The following is a 2,119-nucleotide window of genomic DNA, read 5'->3' as shown; positions in this document are numbered from 1 at the left end:
TTCTTCTTCTTCTTCTTCTTCTTCTTCTTCTTCTTCTTCTTCTTCTTCTTCTTCTTCTTCTTTATAGGCTAAACCAAAGCTTACGGCACATCGTGCACCGTGAGAAATAAACAATCATTCCATTTACCCATGCTGTGGGGGAAGACCCTTGAGAAAAAGGAATGCTCGAGGAAGACCAATCTGTTAAATTATGTCTTTGTGGTGGCAATACTAAATCATATACCCCTAGGGGTATGTGGTATAAGGAGCTCTGACCCTCATCACTTGTGGCTGGTCAGTTTTTCGACATCCGCTCTTACTCGTCGTGAAGCTTTTCTTTCAAGCGCTTTCCCCTTTTATTTATGGAATTTCAGCTACTTTGTCAATACGTGCTTGTACAGGAAACGTTAAAGTTTATTAAATGTATCCTTTTGTTATTTTTTAAGTGAGCAGGTTTCCATCCTGAACCACCAGTGTGTACTTCACGGGACGCAGTAGGGTCTGCATTTAACGTGATGATTCCCACCCCACAATAACTCTATATTTCCTCCAAATCCCAGACACCCGCTTTCTTCTTTGTGACCGGCAGGGCATACTTATGGTCCCTGTTCTTGACCGTGCGCCCTGGTAGTTTGAGCGCCCAGGGACATCCGGGTGGTCGCCCTGATCCCGGCGTCATAGGCCAGTTCCAGCCACTCCATGGCCGTCAGGATAGAGAAGCCCAGCCAGAGCCCCAGCTGACCGCCAATGTCCGAGAGGAGTCGGTTCCAGTCGTAGGACGGCCGAGATTCCACACGCCGCACTGCCAGATCCTCGTAGAAGATGGCAACGCGGAGAAAGTTCCTTTTCATTTCCGACATCGCAGTATTTAAATTAGCTTGATCAAAACCCAGGGCTGTCATCTTATAAGGGATTGCGTTATTGCTAGGCCAGATAGCCGTAGAGAGAGCCACATCATAGACTACCTCTTCGCAAGGAGGCAAACAACGGCTCAGGCAGTCCAGCTCTCCTTTTTCAAACATCTTGAGGACTTGCTTTTTGCAGACGAATTCGTCAGTGTTTGTGGCATTACAGAACGAGATGTTGTTGTAGATTTCTGGAGGACATATGAAATGTAGATCACAGCAACCACATTGACGGACCAGCTCTCGCATGTAGCACGTTTTGCGGCAAGCCTCTGCCGTGTAACGGGTCCCTTCAGTAAATGAGAACATGTTCAACTCAACATTCGGTTCATCTGTAAGCTCCACACATGCGCTGTACGGGGGCGGGGTTCGGCTCATCTCCACCTGAAAGTACAAAAAAGTGCTATCTCTCTCTCTAAAAAAATTACTATATTAAGCTGGAGATCCTTGGAATCATGTTGATCACCGTGAATATACAATGCACAGGGTGTCTGATAAAGATGGCTTATTTAAACAGCAATACCCAGTCATCTTTTCACCAATTTTAACAAAACATTCAACAAATAACATTTAAATTCAGTCAAAGGGACACCAAATTTGCCAATATGAAGAACATTGACTGACGCGCTCGTGCAAGATCAAGTTAAAAAAAAATCAAACCACAATTGAGTACAGCGCAAAATTTCACACCTTAAATATCAACCATGATGATCATTTGTGCATTAAAGAACAGACGTTTAAAATTGACATTGCTAAATAAACTGATAAACAGGCGAGGCTATTTAAACCATAATGCTTCAGTTGGCGGTCATTTGTCTCAAGACATTCAATGGGCCACGTTTCATGGTCGATTATTTGGACCATCTGCTCAACCTTGAGTTTCAACTGTTTGAATGTTTATTGATTGTTTGTTTTTGTAAATCAAGTCAGTAGGTTTTCTTCATAATGAAAAGTTGATGTCCTCTTGGTTATAGTTTGCGAGTTCTGTTGAAACTTAAAGCATGACCAAGGTATCACTCTTTAAATGGGCCCTCCTTAATTAGACACCCGGTATGAAGCTTCAAACCTCACTTTGGAAAGCAAAAGGGAAATGGCAATTATAGTGTTAGCAGTAGTAGTCGTGTTAGTTGTAGTATAAATAGTAGCAGTAATAGTAGTAGTGGTAGCAGTGGAAGTAGAAGCAGTAGTAGTAGTAGTAGTAGTAGTAGTAGTAGTAGTAGTAGTAGTAGTAGTAG

At 42.9% G+C, this 2,119-nt stretch overlaps 1 protein-coding gene across 1 annotated transcript in view; it reads right to left on the bottom strand.

The window, feature by feature from the left end:
* Positions 1–575: 575 nt before the first annotated feature.
* The window catches only part of LOC106012858 (degenerin deg-1-like), a 12,203-nt gene continuing 10,659 nt past the window's right edge, over positions 576–2,119 (bottom strand). The window contains exon 5 of the mRNA XM_013087036.1: positions 576–1,268. Within this exon, the coding sequence (XP_012942490.1) occupies positions 576–1,268 (693 nt within the window). The remainder of the gene's footprint in view (positions 1,269–2,119) is intronic.

Source organism: Aplysia californica, unplaced genomic scaffold, assembly GCF_000002075.1.
Source record: "Aplysia californica isolate F4 #8 unplaced genomic scaffold, AplCal3.0 scaffold00536, whole genome shotgun sequence".
Taxonomy (NCBI): domain Eukaryota; kingdom Metazoa; phylum Mollusca; class Gastropoda; order Aplysiida; family Aplysiidae; genus Aplysia; species Aplysia californica.
Note: the sequence above shows the minus strand (reverse complement) of the source record. Positions and strands in the feature narration are given on the sequence as shown.